At 50.6% G+C, this 12120-nt stretch overlaps 1 protein-coding gene across 2 annotated transcripts; it reads right to left on the reverse strand.

The window, feature by feature from the left end:
* Positions 1–8324: 8324 nt before the first annotated feature.
* On the reverse strand, positions 8325–10065 carry LOC123113890 (non-specific lipid-transfer protein A). Of its 2 annotated transcripts, XR_006456280.1 has the most exons (3): positions 9577–10065; positions 9347–9466; positions 8325–8596 (listed from the first exon to the last, which is right to left on the reverse strand). XR_006456280.1 is itself a non-coding variant. In XM_044535210.1 (2 exons), exons 1-2 carry the CDS (start codon positions 10014–10016, stop codon positions 9457–9459), a joined length of 450 nt encoding a protein of 149 aa, XP_044391145.1. In that variant the 5' UTR covers positions 10017–10065; the 3' UTR covers positions 8325–9456. The 2 variants fall into 2 exon arrangements, 1 of the variants encoding a protein (XP_044391145.1); XM_044535210.1 differs by having other exon boundaries at positions 8325–9466.
* Between the last annotated feature and the right edge of the window lie 2055 nt (positions 10066–12120).

The following is a 12120-nucleotide window of genomic DNA, read 5'->3' on the forward strand; positions in this document are numbered from 1 at the left end:
AACTAGCTGCGAGCGGGCCAAAAAAGGAGACATCGTCACGGGCAACGTCGACAAACTTGAGCTGAGTGCCCTCTTTCCCAGCGACACACATGTTACGGTACATCTCAAGGGTATTTCCGCTTCGTGAAGAATTCCGAGGACGGTTGTTGATAGGCAATCGGCTATAAGAGATGCTACTTCGTGCTCTTGTTTCAACTAGTGCATCATGACGTGGGATGTAGGACATGATACCCCCTTGGTGGTAATCAACCCAGATTACGCAGTCCTTGGAAACAATGGTAGCATCGGTTGACCATGCGGTCAGATCGGCGAATTCCTCCTTGGTGTGTATGATCGGCAGCGTCATAATCTTCCACTCGCCCTTGGCAACATCATCATGAGAACCATCGGCCGTCGTCCACGGAGGTGAGTGGAAGACGCATAGTTCTGCTCCCATACGTGCCCTGCGCATTGCTGAAACATCAAACTTGGCCAGCTGCACCACGCTGAAGTCACCGTCCATGCCGCAATGTATTCCGATGGTGTCACGATTGAAGTGGCGTTTCATGGTCGCACCCTTGCCCCACAGTTCGGTCACCATGGGTTCGGTGCACACCGGGAGCCGTTTGAACGCGCCTAGAGCGGCATTGAACACGAAGTAGTCCCTCCGGTAAGGATCCCTGTAGGTGTCTTTGTCGTCGAGGCTCACCTCGGAGGTGAGGCTGAGCAGGAGAAGGTCCCCGTGGGCCGACAGGAGCTCGGTTCCCCTACCCCTCCCGTCGTGGTTGCGTGGACCGCGCGGCCAGTGCACGTAGAGGCGGGAGAAGGTGGGAGGCGCGGCGGGGAGCAATGCGACGGTGAAGAGGTCTCCCAGGGAGGTGACGGAGTTGGCCCTCAGCGGCGCGGCCGCTTCCTCCGGGAAGGAGCCGTCGTCGACGTCGTCCCTGCGGAACAAGAAGCGCTCCAGCATGATCCATGAGCTCTCCGTTGGCGGGCCGCCTGCGGACCAGTAGGTGGAGGAGGGCAGAGGACGGGGATAGATCGGCCAGGATGAAGATGTATACATGGCTATGAATCGGCGAAGACGAAACGAATGTTGGGGGTATTAGCTAGGGTTTGAGATGCGGTGATCGCGTTGTAGTTCACTTCTTGACTCTTGAGACGGACTATATGGAGGACGTGTTTTTTCTGTGTGGAACGCTACGTGCTTGGTTCGGCTGCTGTTAACGCAAACGGCAAGGACGATGCTGGGCGGTCAGTCGCCTCGCCAGCGGAAAAAAATTCTGTGCGGACGGGTTGCAGACCCCTCGCTGTGCATACCCTGTGTGAGATGATGCCACGTGGTCCACCTCGCCATCCGACGATTCGCTGCTCATCCGCTCGCTTCCTTGGTTCTCTCGGCTCAAGCGCCCCTACGTTTGGCTCCAAAACTGCCCATCTACGTGCGGTCCCGGCTTCCGTCAATTACGCAGCGATTGATTCCGAACAGATACGGGTAGCTTCTGCTTTTTCGGTGCAGCGGCGATTAGATCATGAATTTTTCATGGTCGAGCGACCGGAACACTGTCCTCTACGCGATTGGATTAGTGGCCAGTTCGCCGGCTCGACGCTCACTGGAGCGGACGGAACGGTAACCATCTCCGCCGCGCGCCCAACGCGTCCTCTCCCTCCCATAACCGGATCGGGCCGGAGTAACAGCCGCGGCCGCCACAGGTCGTGCTGCAGCAGTCTGATCGGCATCTCAGAGTGGAGAAGGTTGGGAGTGGCCATGGCGGAATCTGACACCGTCGCCTCCAAGGACGACCATGGTGGTTCTTCTTCTGGCTTGCAGCACATAAACATTAAACCTCGTTGATGAGAACAATTGCTCCTCCACCTTGTATCTTTCGATGTCTATGATGTCGCACGCCACGACATGTACTATGGATCTGCCACGAGTCATGTCAGCAGGAGGACACGGCCACCATGACAGGAGAAGGAGGCCAGCAAGATGACGCGTTCAGTCCTGACTTCAACTGAAGTTTAGGGCTAAACAAAAAAATTAGCATCCTCGCTGTGGTTGAATAGCAAATGAGAGAAACTAGAGAAACAATTATAAATTTTTAACTACAGATTTATAAAGACATCCAGATAACAGATGCAGACTTTTTTTTGCACGAAATCAAAAGACATTCCATTAGCTATTATTTACATCATTTGGTCCTTACAATCTCAGTACCAGCAGGAACCTATATCATGTTTGGCTGATTTTGGCAGAACATGAGATGCTTCCTTACATGACATATCTACATGACAAAAGCTACACGACAAATTTCAGGCTTTTACATATGATATGATCAATAATGATGCTAGTATGGAATCTGTCTTGCTTTGCGCTCTTCATCTTGATGATCGACGACAAGCAATCTGATGGTATTACCATTTTCTGAAAACATGCTTGTGCTGCAAAGTTCAGAGCATGTCTTATAGCTAAACGTTCAGCTAGTTGCATATTTTCCACTTGATCAACATTGCCCCTTCTGGCTACTTGTACAGATCCTAAGTGATCTCTTATTCCATCTTCTCCAATGGTTTCCTCTCAGCCTCCTTTTCTCCAATGCTAAAGTTGTTCCGATTGTTTCGATTTCTTCTGCAAAGAATGAATTATCAAGTTTGTTCAGTTAGACAGTGAAGTATGCATGTGGTATCTATGACATCGCAAGATCGCAACTTGACAAGTGAAACACATGGAGGAGACTTGGTCGAGGGTGAGACAATCCTTTGTGTTGCTATTATTTACATCATCAAGGTTGTTCTGCTGACACCTACGATTCCTGATAACTTAGGTACTAAACATACTGAACAGTGATTAATCAACGGTTTGGTCACCACTTCCTGACACCTACAATTAGGTTATCCGTAGGTATTAAACATAACGAATAGCTTAGGTACTGACCACTTCCTGACACCTACAATTAGGTTCAGGGTACTGAACATCTGATTATGTTCAGCTTAGATAATGAACATAAACCTGAACAGCTACGATTCCTGACAGCTTGGTCACCACTTCCACTAGAACGAAATAGATGGACACTGGAAACCAAAAACAATGAACATGAGAAAAGGGAGCAGCTGCGAGCAGAAGAAAAAGGGAATTGAAGGCGTACCCGCGTCGTCTGGCTGGCAGCCAAACTCCTGCTATCCCGTGCCGGACAAGGGGCAAGAGTGGGACTAAGGAGATAACGGCGGAAGCACAAGATCGGCCGGTGGCGAACGATAGAGACAACTACGACGGCGGTGGCGGCAACTGCGACAAGGGATGCGGCGGCGCTTGAGCTGATTGCAGTCCAGATGGGTAGGGATCGTGCGCTTAGTCCAGCCGAGCCGAAGCTTTAGAGGCTGCGGGGCAGTTTTGGAGCCGAATGTAGGGGCGCTTGAGCCGAGAGAACCAAGGAAGCGAGCGGATGAGCAGCGAATCGTCGGATGGCGAGGTGGACCACGTGGCATCATCTCACACAGGGTATGCACAGCGAGGGGTCTGCAACCCGTCCGCACAGAATTTTTTTCCCTCGCCAGCCGCACGATCACCCCTCTCAAGCCGGCCTCCCAAGGGAAGCTCAGAAGCTCCACGGACGTGGTTGGCTCCGGCGAGAAGCAACAGTGGCGCGTGCACTCCGGCTATCTCGCTCCGTCGACCCCGAGCTCATCATTTGCGCATTTGTTCAGGAGATTTTTAGCAACACGTGGTAACGGCAACACGTGGGTGACTTCCATAATGGTGCTACTCGAGCACCCGGTCTTGAGCTCCGGGGCAAAATCTTAGGTGAGACCCGAGTGGTTATACCTCGCAACTGCGACGCTTTTCTTACGTCGTTACCTTCTTGAAGGCATTGCTTGGATTGGCTCAGACTGATCTTCAGGGTGAAAATCTAGACTATGGCCTTGTGGTTGGATCCGGTGAGGCGGCGTCTAAGTGTCGCTTCCTTCCGGAAGGCGTTGCCGTTGAAGAACCTCATTGTCCATGTGGTGTCATGAGATGGTTAGTGCGGATATGGTCATTGTTGTAGCTTGTCGATCGCAAATCTGATCGCCTTGGTTTTTCTTTTCCTTTTTCCTCACCTTTGCATAGCTTTGGTCTTCAATGACTTGACATGTTGTCGGGCTGCTGTGTGCATCTTAGTTATGCAGAGATCGGGTGTGTGCTCATTATGCTACGTATCTTCTTTATGGTCCATTTTGAGCTAATAAAATCCATAAAAAAAACTTGCTTAGTGTCGCTTCTTTGGAGGCTTGATTTATGTTAGAAGCTAAATAAGATTACAAGACATCTTCACCTGATGTCCCCACGCGTTATGCTGCCGAATTTTTTTGTGAGGGTTTGCCGTCAAAATTTTGGCCTTGTTTGTAATGAAGCGAAAACTTTAGGGTGTTTTGTGTAAAATGTTAGGGTCTTGGCTGTGAGACTTTGTTATTTCGTGAGAATGAAAAAATTAAAATTAGTTAATTCGCTTTAAAGAAGAAAGAAAGTAAAAAAAAACAATTAATTCACTTTGAAGAAAGAGAGATCAATCAGGGGGAAAAGGGTTGGACAACAAGTGCGTGCACGCTTGAGTCGTATGTATGTTTGTTGGCAAAAAACTTGGTTCGTTGATCTGAGCGCGTGAGCAAAGAAAACGACATCTTCTCCTAAACGCAGAAACAAATTCCATCGTAAGTTGGCTCACGCGCGCTCGGCAACTCGGCTGAAAAATGGAGCAGAGTAATTTTTTCGCCTTGGCCCTGGAAATGGAGAAATGGAGCGACAAATTTTCCATTGCGATTGGAACTGCACCTGCACCTGCACGTCGGTAGAAAACATTAACCAAAATGCACTTGCATGCATCCCCGCTCACCAAGTCAAGTCAGACGTAGTGGTTCGTCAAAGTAAAAAAAGTCAAGGTAGGCGCGGTGTGGCCATTACTCTAGCGGGTCATAGACCTCCAGGGTGCAGCCAGCAACCCCACCTACAGGCTTCCCTGCTGCAGAGTCACAGCCTTCCTCATGTCAAGGGCTAGTGAATAGTGATTCAGCTAGTACTCCCGAGTACAGGGGCGGAGACAGGGGGGGTGCGAGCAGGGGTCAGACACCCCCATTGCCTCGCCCCCCTAAGGGCATCTCCAACAGGTTGTATGTTAGTCTTGTTGGTAAAATATCCATATCATCAACCAACAAGCTATCATACAACTATTCCAATGGGTTGTATGTAAGATGTCCAATAGATGGTGAGAAAATAAATGTGATTGCTCTCTATTTCACCTTGGAGCTTGTGCAAAGGTTGTTGGTTAATCTACATACAACTTTGCTCTCTCTCCACATTTAACACATGCCACATCATCACTATGTCCTAGGTGGCAAATTTACCAACACCTATCTTACAACTATTGGAGACGCCCTAATAGGTTTCGTTAGGTTCTAAGTATAGTAGTTTAGACATATATGTATATCTGGCTGACCTGTCGACTGTCGTATAGTCGTAGTTATACGTTTATTTAGCGCTAATGGCCTAGCATGCCAACTTCCCAACCCAAAGGCCCAAAGCATCGCTGATCGCTAGGTTATACATAGGCGTCAGGATTACATCCGGCCGTCAGATCGAGTAGTTAATTTGCTATCCTTTCCATTATTATGTACGTGGCTACTGGCTTCTAGCTAGGTCTACTAGTTCCCTACGTTCTTGCGCCGTCGCCCGTCGCAGCGTCCCTTCTCGGCGTTCTCGCGGCTTCCGCCGTTGTGGTTGTGGTTGTGGGCGTTTGATGAAGAGGCGGCGGTGCCCCGATCGCGTTGTAGTTTACATTTTGAGACGGACTATATGGAACACCACTACGTGTTTGGTTCGGCTGCTGGTAACGCAAACGGCAAGGACGATGCTGGGCCCTGGGCGTCGGCCAATCGATCGCGTGCCTGGGTCGGTCGCCTCGCCAGCCCCACCATCACCCTGCGCGCAGCCGTTCGATCACCCCATCTCACCCCTCTCAAGCTCAGAAGCGAACCGGTCGACCACCGGCAAGCCCAGCTCCACAGACGTCGTTGACTCCGGCGAGAAGCAACAATGGCGCGTGCCCTCCGGCTATCTCGCTCCGTCGACCTCGAGCTCATCGTTTGTGCATTTGTCCAGGAGGTTTTTTAGCAATTGAAGTGTGCATTGCGTAAGTTTTCGTACGTGTAGCATTGCTCTGCCGTATGTCATTGTCGACGTCCCTTCTCTCAGCCTCCACGACACAAATATGAATGTGATATTTGTGCGTGGATGAACTGTTTCGGGGAGCAACATTCTTATGCGAGTTGTGGTAATTCCTTGGGTGCGGGTTTTAAGGAGAGATACGTGAATAGGTTTGCAATCCAGTTAGGTACGTACGAATGCGAAAGATTAATAGTGGAGACCAATCCATTATTCAACCATGACTACAGTAGTAGCAGGGCAGGCGAAATACAGGTACTACTAGACCATGGAGGTGCGCGTTGCCGCACCCGTTCATCCTAAAAAATAGAAACAATAAAGAAAGTTTGGATGATAAAAATATTTGATGAAATTTCATTGATTCAAATAACAATATTTTGATATGGTTGGCGTGGTATAATCATCAACCGATAATTAGAATTGATCCACAGATCACATAATTGCGTTTGTGTTCATGATTTTCCTGTTCAAACATTTTTTTCGATCATAGGGGCCACACGGCCCCCATTTTCATTACACAGCATACAAATCAAGTCTTATACAAACTTAACTTTCGATGCCTAACATATGCACCAGGAAGACCTACTCCTACATCTTGAGGCACTTCAAACTGCACCTACGGGATGCTACAGCGAAAGAACACTCCCAAAGCTCCGTCGCTCCATATGTTGCCTAACAATTTGCATCAGGGAGAAATAAACTCCTACAACCTGAAGATACCAGACTCTGCACCTACAGGGTGCTATAGCAAAAGAACAAGAGAGGATCATCACAAATGCTACATCTTTCAACACTTGCTCAACAGAGTCTCCGTATAGCAGGGCCCCGGCCGTAAGCACACTTGAAGACGTCCCTCACTATCTGGACCTACCTCTTGGTCACTTCCTTAAGAGTTTTTTGCACTCCTCTTTTCTGTAGCACACCCCATGAATCCGACACAGAACATAAGGAGAAGATTATGTCAGTAGGATCTTTAGGTAAAGAACTTTGAAAGCAAGATTCACTTCTAGCTTTCCAGATCGACCACAACAAAGTAGCCGTACCAATAGCTATAACCACTCTATCTTTCCCTGTATACTATGGAAGCCACTTCTGGCAAAAGTCAAAGAATGATAGGGGTGTTTGGGGATTTCCCAAAGCACTCCCAACTACATTCCATAAAAACCGAGCAAAAGAGCAAGTGAAAAACAGATGATCAATACATTCATTGGCACCACAAAATTCACATTTGTTGGTGCCTTTCCAGCCTTTTTTACACAAGTTGTCCTTGGTCAGGATCCTCCCTTTGATAACTAACCATATAAAAGCCTTCATTTTCAAAGGTACCTTTAGTTTCCAGAGAAACTTAAAAGGGAACACTACTCTCCTAGCAATAATATATTGATAAAGAGATTTAACAGAGAACTGACCAGAGCAAGAAATGTACAAACTCCAATCTAAGAAAAAATAATCTAGAGACTATCTTCTGAAGCTAACATCTGCTCTTGCACATAGTCCAACTCTCAAGATGAGTTCTTGGTTGGAATGTCTCCAAATAATTGGCTATCTTCTCTATAGAACTACAGAATATATACATAGTTACCAAGATTTTTCCAATACAGTGAGTTGACATGGTTCCTATAAATTCCGTTCCTTGAATGGATTTTTTTCATTACTCCAACTGATTCAAGAAAAAGGACCACAACGTTTTGATTCCCTTATATAGTTTCATGACCCATTCCTTCAAGTCAGAATGTGTGAAGAAAATGGCAATCCAAATAAAATACTATCTTTGCAGGGAAAATTAGATATGTTACTCTCCGAAGTAGTCAAAGTATATGATGTGATGGCATGACATTTTGCATCATTTAACGGGAAAATATTTCATTGATAATTCTGTCATCGTCGTTTCTTCTCTTTCCACCTATAAGAATGTTGTCGGAAACGGAAAGGTACCTGCAGTACAAGTTTCGTCACAGTAGTTCTCTTCTCACACAAAATAGTTTCATCATAATATTACCACGAATAATTTTATCTTTTCAGATCGGTTTTGCCTACATGACCGACCATGAATTTATGTGTGTACAAGTAGAGAATAAACACTTCCTTCAAGCTGCAATCAACACATTGTTTTCAGCATAAATAAATAAATCATGGGAACAAAAGGGTCTCAAGGGAAAAACAAATTCATGTTGTACCAGATCTTCTGAAGGCAAGTGAAATTGGTACAAATGTTGAGCGATGGCTCCAGTTTGATCATTGGTTTCAAAATGTGATGGCTTACCCTTGGATTTAGCTCTCTATCTTTTGAGCACGGTTTGCAACCTGAAACTTTACTATCAGGAACTTGACATAAGGTTGGACTTTTCCAATATCAGGTGCTCCGTTCTTCAGTCTTCACTTGTTTGATGATTCTGTTCTAAATTACGCAAACTCTGAAACCTGCTAAAAGGCAAATCAGAAAAGGCATATTAAAAGATCGAACAGGGTTATAAGAAAACACTGAAAGAGCTCAACGAGGAGTGAAGCAACAGGGGTGGACCAACATAAAACCCAAAAAAAGAAAGGAAAGTCAAGTGGACATGTTGGTCACCGCTTGACAACTCTTTGTATCATCGCCAAGCCACTCCCTGCTCCTAGATGACAGATTATACATTGAACAATTCGTCTCCTCATCTATGGGAAACAGGGAACAACATGGAGGCCCATGCACGCCGAGGAAAGCTGGAGAAGGACACTGACAGCGTGGGTCGGTGCCGCATGGTTGAAACTAAGCAGCTCGCGGACCAGATCCAGAGGAGACGATCGCCGTATTGGTGAAAAGAAGAAAGGACCTAGGCTGATTCATAAGTCGAGGATCTGAGGAGATGAGCAGAACAACAGCCACATATCGCGTCGCGACAGTGCTGAGGAACGCATGAAGAACGCCGGTTCCGGAGAGACGAAGAGGCAAGGGATGAACGCTATGGGCCTCAACCATCCATTTTTGGGCCTACGTAGGTTGTCCCGTTCAGCCGGCCTGATTAATGAGAGGATTCCCAGATCGCTATGCGGAGCAGCGGCCTGCTACGGTGAGCCAAAACGACCATAGGCACCTTGTGGCAGGATAGACCCATCTCGAACGTCATTAGCCTGATCTGACGGCCAGAAATATTAAATCGCTGTGAGGGGTTCTAGGTAGCTGTGTTATACTGTTTAGCAATTTATTCAGCCATGAACTCCTCCATCGAACACTTCGTGCCATCACTTCACGCCACCCGCGTGCATGCGTCGGACCATCAGTTCGCCCGCCGATCGGTCGCTCACTGTATCCTGCATGCATGCAAATGCGCCATGTGAATCAACAAGTTTGACGATCGAGCTAGCATTTTTCCATGCATGCAAAATCCCCAGTGCACTCCGCAAGTGGTGCGAGGGCTTACTTGTCGCAGTCGGTGTGGGGGCTGACGGGGATGGAGATGCCGAGCTTGCAGAGCGCGGGTAGCTGCCGGGCGCGGTCCGGGAGCACGCCGAAGGACGGGCCGGACTGCTCCAGGCACCTGCAGAGCGCGCGCCGCGCGCCTGGCGTGCCCGCCGTCCTCCGCAGCCCCTGCGCGCCGCGGCAGCAGCTCTCGCTCGGCGCCCCGGCGACGGCGCCCACCAGGAACGACCCGCACGGGATCAGCGCGCTCACCGCGTCCCCGCACGACACCTCAGCCGCCGCCTCGGCGACCAGCACGTCGGCTGCCAGCGCTGCCATGGCAGCCGCGAGGAGCATCACCACGACGAGGATGGCATTGGCCCTACGAGTGCTAGGCGCCATTGTGCTGTACTCTACGCTCTCGACGAACGATGCGTGGGCTGGAGAGAGTGCTGTAGACATATGTATAGGGCGAGGAGGTCAGGAAGGTTGGTGGAGCACCTGAATGCGCCATGCCGCTCGCCGCGTACTCGTTGCCGCTTTGGGTGCTCTTCTCGTAACCGCTCCCCGGAGGCTTATTAAATCGGAGACCCTGATCGAGTAGAAGGCGCTCGCCGGCCTACTCAATGAGCGCCGCACTGTGCCGGTGCAACTGCAACGCCCACCTTGGCTTAATTGATCTGCTGCCAATGGAGTATTCATAACGATCTCAGTGCGTCAGCTCGCGTCGTTTTTTCGCGCGTCTCCTGGTCTTGTGTGTACCTCGAGAAGCGGTTCTCTGTCACTAGTAAAAAGCTTGCACGCGTAATACGCGTCTCAGACGATACACTTATACTGAAAGGAACAATACAAAATATCTTTTACATGCCTATGACTAAATTTGTAAAATCCGTTCTGATGTGTTCATGCACGGCCAAAAAAATTGCAGTCAAACTTTACAGAATTGTAGAAACTTTCATGGATCATGACGTCAAATCAAGAATTCTCATGTCTCAACATCGACTGTCGGAGTAATGGGCCACGGGTAGGCTAACCCGTGTCCCAGGACCTTTCAAGACATCGGGGCAGGCCGTGCCCCTCAGGCCGAGTCCCAGACGGCGACCCCAAGACAAGCCGAGTCCCAGACGGCGACTCTAAGACAAGCCGACTTCAAGCTGGCGACCTCCAGAGAGGCCGACTCTGGAGAGTCGGCCCGTGACTCCTCCCTCATCACGAAGTACGATGCGGGGTACGGTCACGGCGTGGCCGTTCCCCCCTGCTTACGAAGGGCCGGCATGGCTACAGTGAGCCGTATCGCTGGAAGATCTCCGGCGAGGCGCGGCACTGTTGCCATGCCTGCCCTGACCTCAGCCACAGTGCGCAGTACACTGTGCCCATGACGCTGGCCTGTACGACCCGAAAGCAGCGGGGCCACCTGTCAGTGGGTGGGCCGAAGGCGGCCTGGGCGCCCCGAAGACGGACCTGTGGGAGTCGGCCTCCCCGGAGTCGGCCGAATCCTCCCCAGGGCCCCACGAGCCATTAACCAGATAGGATGAGGAATGGCGACAGTGATCGCCTGATAGACGGCGGCACTGTTGCCACGACCCAATGACCGAGCCTGCGTCATCAGGAGTGCCGCTACAGTATCAAGCCTGTTCACGGGACCCGCCAGTCGGCGGGCCCCAGAAGCCGGCGGGAAGGACGGTGGCCTGAGAGACAGACGGCTGGGACCCGCGCCCAGCCGGATTACTATTGTACCCCCGGGGGGTAGGCCTATATAAACCCCCCGGGGCACCCATGCAAAGGGTCCGGACCTGAATAGAGATAGACCAGATAGCACAGGGAGGAGAGAGCTAGCCTTCCCCTCTCCTGCCTCCCGAAACAGCTCCAGGAGCACCATTGTAGTCACCTTGCCTTAGTGATCATGCGAAGACCCCACAGAGCAGCAGTAGGGGTGGTATCTCCTAGGAGAGCCCTGAAGCTGGGTAAGTTCCGCCGGCGTGCATGTCTTCGCCTCATCCCGCTTCCAGGCACCGGCGACGTTCTACTCGCTCCCACCATGATAAGCCATCCTTTGGCATATGTCGTATCCAACCCCCAACATTTGGTGCCCACCATGGGGCGAGGTGCACCGTCGTCCGGAGATCTGCTCTGGACGGGAACCCTGTTCCTCCCCAGCGAGCACAGCCAGCCCGGCACGCCGGATGGCATCTGTGCCGACGCACTGCACGGCGCTGAGATCGCCTGTGCGGCCAGCTGCCTCGCCGATCTTGTCGGCGAGGTTCGCCTCTCCGATGAGCCTGCGTCCGATGCAGGCACGAATGGCCCCGAGAGCCTCCTCGCGGGCCTCCTCGACCAACTCCACGTCACCGACGAACCTGCCGTGGACCTGGAGTCCATAGGATCCACCGACCCCATGCTGGTCGACTCCGACACCGCGTCGCTCGACGCGTTCCCCACCAACATGGTGGTCTACGACGAACCGCTCCCTTACGCGAGGAGCGGCGGAAGCACCGTCACCGAGGTTCTCGTCCTCGACCACGGCGAGCGCTCCAGCGAAGGAGCGCACGACCCGCTTGACGCGGCC

Source organism: Triticum aestivum, chromosome 5B (genome assembly GCF_018294505.1).
Source record: "Triticum aestivum cultivar Chinese Spring chromosome 5B, IWGSC CS RefSeq v2.1, whole genome shotgun sequence".
Classification (NCBI taxonomy): domain Eukaryota; kingdom Viridiplantae; phylum Streptophyta; class Magnoliopsida; order Poales; family Poaceae; genus Triticum; species Triticum aestivum.

Excerpts from the sequence above, each read along its gene's own strand:
- LOC123113890 (XM_044535210.1), bottom strand. The coding sequence starts at position 10,016 with ATGTCTACAGCACTCTCTCCAGCCCACGCATCGTTCGTCGAGAGCGTA.